Below are 3,522 nucleotides of genomic sequence, written 5' to 3'. Positions count from 1 at the left end.
ACTGAGTCAGTGTTTGTTTCTAAAGATTTGAACTGAGTCAGTGTTTGGTTCTACAGCTTTAAACTGAGTCAGTGTTTGGTTCTAAAGATTTGAATTGAGTCAATTCATGTTCTACAGCGTCAAACTGAGTCAGTGTTTGGTTCTACAGCTTCAAACTGAGTCAGTGTTTGGTTCTAAAGATTTAAACTGAGTCAATGCATGTTCTACAGCTTTAAACAGAGTCAGTGTTTGGTTCTAAAGATTTGAACTGAGTCAGTGTTTGTTTCTAAAGATTTGAACTGAGTCAGTGTTTGTTTCTAAAGATTTGAACTGAGTCAGTGTTTGGGTCTAAAGATTTGAACTGAGTCAGTGTTTGGTTCTAAAGATTTAAACTGAGTCCGTGTTTGTTTCTAAAGATTTGAACTGAGTCATTGTTTGGTTCTAAAGATTTGAACTGAGTCAGTGTTTGGTTCTAAAGATTTAAACTGAGTCAGTGTTTGTTTCTAAAGATTTAAACTGAGTCAGTGTTTGGTTCTAAAGATTTGAACTGAGTCAGTGTTTGGTTCTAAAGATTTAAACTGAGTCAGTGTTTGGTTCTAAAGATTTGAACTGAGTCAGTGTTTGGTTCTAAACATTTAAACTGAGTCAGTGTTTGGTTCTAAAGATTTAAACTGAGTCAGTGTTTGGTTCTAAAGATTTGAACTGAGTCAGTGTTTGGTTCTAAAGATTTGAACTGAGTCAGTGTTTGGTTCTAAAGATTTAAACTGAGTCAGTGTGTGGTTCTAAAGATTTGAACTGAGTCAATTCATGTTCTACAGCGTCAAACTGAGTCAGTGTTTGGTTCTAAAGATTAAACTGAGTCAGTGTTTGGTTCTAAAGATTAAACTGAGTCAGTGTTTGGTTCTACAGCTTTAAACTGAGTCAGTGTTTGGTTCTAAAGATTTGAATTGAGTCAATTCATGTTCTACAGCTTCAAACTGAGTCAGTGTTTGGTTCTAAAGATTAAACTGAGTCAGCGTTTGGTTTTAAAGATTTAAACTGAGTCAGTGTTTGTTTCTAAAGATTTAAACTGAGTCAGTGTTTGTTTCTAAAGATTTAAACTGAGTCAGTGTTTGGTTCTAAAGATTTGAACTGAGTCAGTGTTTGTTTCTAAAGATTTAAACTGAGTCAGTAATTAAGCCTTAACGGGGCCTGCAGATTGTGCCAACAGGGCAGAGAGCTGCAGCAATTAGCAGCGGCAGTAGAGGTGGTATTCTCATCATCATCAGAGCTGATGTGGGCAAACAGATGATGAGTCTTAATTAATACACAAGCCATCAACACTCTGTGCTTCCTTGTGTTACAAGCAAACGGGAGGGTGAAAGCAATCAGAGCTGGCCTGTAACGAGCGTTTGTGTGACTCACGTGCAGGCTGGGGTGGTAGGTGAGCAGGCCGTTATCACACAGAGTCACGTACTTCTTCTTCCACTCCTTGTTGAGGGATTTACCGCTTCTTTTCATCAGCATGCCCTGCAGGAAACAGAACACATGCTTGAAACAAATGATTACTCTTTCCTTTTATTAGATCAGGTCTTTGTTACTGGAGACAAACGTTCACTGAAGGAAGTTCAAGGTGCAGATTCAGGTGCTGGTTCCCTGCTCAAACCAGACCATAGTTCCCAAGAACCTCGTTGCCAACAGGCTCTGTATTAAACTCCATATTTTGGGTTTTTATCTTTGGCAGAATCAGATTATTGCAGAATATAGATTATAACTTGACATTTACTGAAGCTAAAAAAGTTCAGTCTGGATTTTACTGAACAATTTTAAATGTTCACCAGCGTGATTCTTATCCGACGACGACCCCTCGTTTGTGTTTCAGCTCTGCACACTGACTCTCCACATCTCCACTCCTGGTATCTGCGGCTAAATGACCACCAGAGTCTGTGGAGTGAAGATAACGAGCTCACAGCTGGAGGACGGAGCAGACTGCAGCTCGCCTCCAATCAAAACAACATTTTATGGTCAGAAAGTTGCAGCAGAGCTAAACGGGAGGAAATGTGAAGAAATCAGCACTTATTTAATTGTGTGAATCTTTACTTCTGTCTCCTACGCACATCAGGCGCGGCCGAGTGAGCATATAGGCCCGGCGCTGCCGCCTACTCCTCATCTGAGCGCCACTCGTTAGGTACGAGGAGCGGAGACGGAAGGTCAAACAGGAGGCGGCGGCGGGGGATAAAACTGTCCGCTGATTAGCAATTACAGCCGCGCTGCCACGCGTGTCACTTCACCGGACCGCCACCACATTAACACTCCGACTCTGGGTATTAATAGAGTCCAGCCGTGAGGGGGGAGAGGGGGGAGGAGGGGTGATGGACAGGAGCCTGCTCTTCACCGCCCCAAACGCTCAGCTTTCATTAAGGCGGTGGGTGGTGTTGGGACAGAGCGGCAGGCCCGGGGTGACCCCCGCCGCTGCTGACGGCACCGTGAGAGTAATTGGCAGCGACAGAACGCCACGAAGAAATACGTCGGCGTGACACCGAGAGACGGGAGGCAGGCGGCGGCAAAAAACACGTCTTAACCCACCGGACAAGCCCTGACAAAATAAAAGCCTGAATTAGTCTCATATGCTCTTATTTTCTTAAGTTCAGCTGCTGTTGGAACAACGGGACCAGGTGAGCTCATGTCAGCTCAGCCGAGTGGTCGTTACGGCCCGATTGTAAAGCGCCGGACGAGAACGGACCGGACCGGACCGGACGAGAACGGACCGGACGAGCCCAGACGCTGGGATTTTATCAAACTCAGGAGCAAGTTGATCAAAAATCCTAAATCAACCACAAACCTGTCAGTTGAAGTGATATTTCTGCTGATCTCATGCTGCTGATCTCATGTTGCTGATCTCATGCTGCTGATCTCATGTTGCTGATCTCATGCTGCTGATCTCATGCTGCTGATCTCATGCTGCTGATCTCATGCTGCTGATCTCATGTTGTTGAGCTCATGCTGCTGTGTTCATTCGTGCTCATCTGCTCAGACTCATGTTCGTGCTGCTGTTGCTCGGAGTATTGTTTGTTTTTATTGTTTTCTTAGTTTACATCTAAGATCTTTATTTACTGTTTCTTTTACAATTTATATTCTTCATGTTGTTGGAAGTCACTGGGAGTAAACCACTTTGTTCCACCTCATGCACCACATGCAAATGACAATAAAGAGCCTTGATTCCTTGAACAATAAGAAAATACAGTAAACTTATAGTAAATCTAATGTTCTGATAATTTAAGAAACGGGTTGAGGAGATGAGGAGGGTTTAATGAAAATTATAATCCAGAGTTAAGTTTCTTAGTGTTTCCAGGTTCAAATCTTTTCATCTTTTGAAAACAAACATTTCACATCAGGAGTGGTCACTGAACAAAGACGGGATGAGATAAAATCTACAAACGTTTTCCTACATGAGGATCCTAGAGGAGGACTGAAGTAAACCATCAGTTCTTCCTACATGAGGATCCTAGAGGAGAAATGAAGTAAACCATCAGTTCTTCCTACATGAGGATCCTAGAGGAGGAC

General features: G+C 42.9%; 1 protein-coding gene across 1 annotated transcript in view; it reads left to right on the top strand.

Annotated features, from left to right (window-relative positions):
• The first annotated feature begins 2,330 nt into the window (after positions 1-2,330).
• The window catches only part of LOC119428996 (arf-GAP with GTPase, ANK repeat and PH domain-containing protein 1), a 34,052-nt gene continuing 32,860 nt past the window's right edge, over positions 2,331-3,522 (top strand). The window contains exon 1 of the mRNA XM_037696716.1: positions 2,331-2,444. Within this exon, the coding sequence (XP_037552644.1) occupies positions 2,331-2,444 (114 nt within the window). The remainder of the gene's footprint in view (positions 2,445-3,522) is intronic.

This window comes from Nematolebias whitei, chromosome 23, assembly GCF_014905685.2.
Source record: "Nematolebias whitei isolate Nwh7 chromosome 23, NemWhi1, whole genome shotgun sequence".
Lineage (NCBI taxonomy): Eukaryota > Metazoa > Chordata > Actinopteri > Cyprinodontiformes > Rivulidae > Nematolebias > Nematolebias whitei.
Note: the sequence above shows the minus strand (reverse complement) of the source record. Positions and strands in the feature narration are given on the sequence as shown.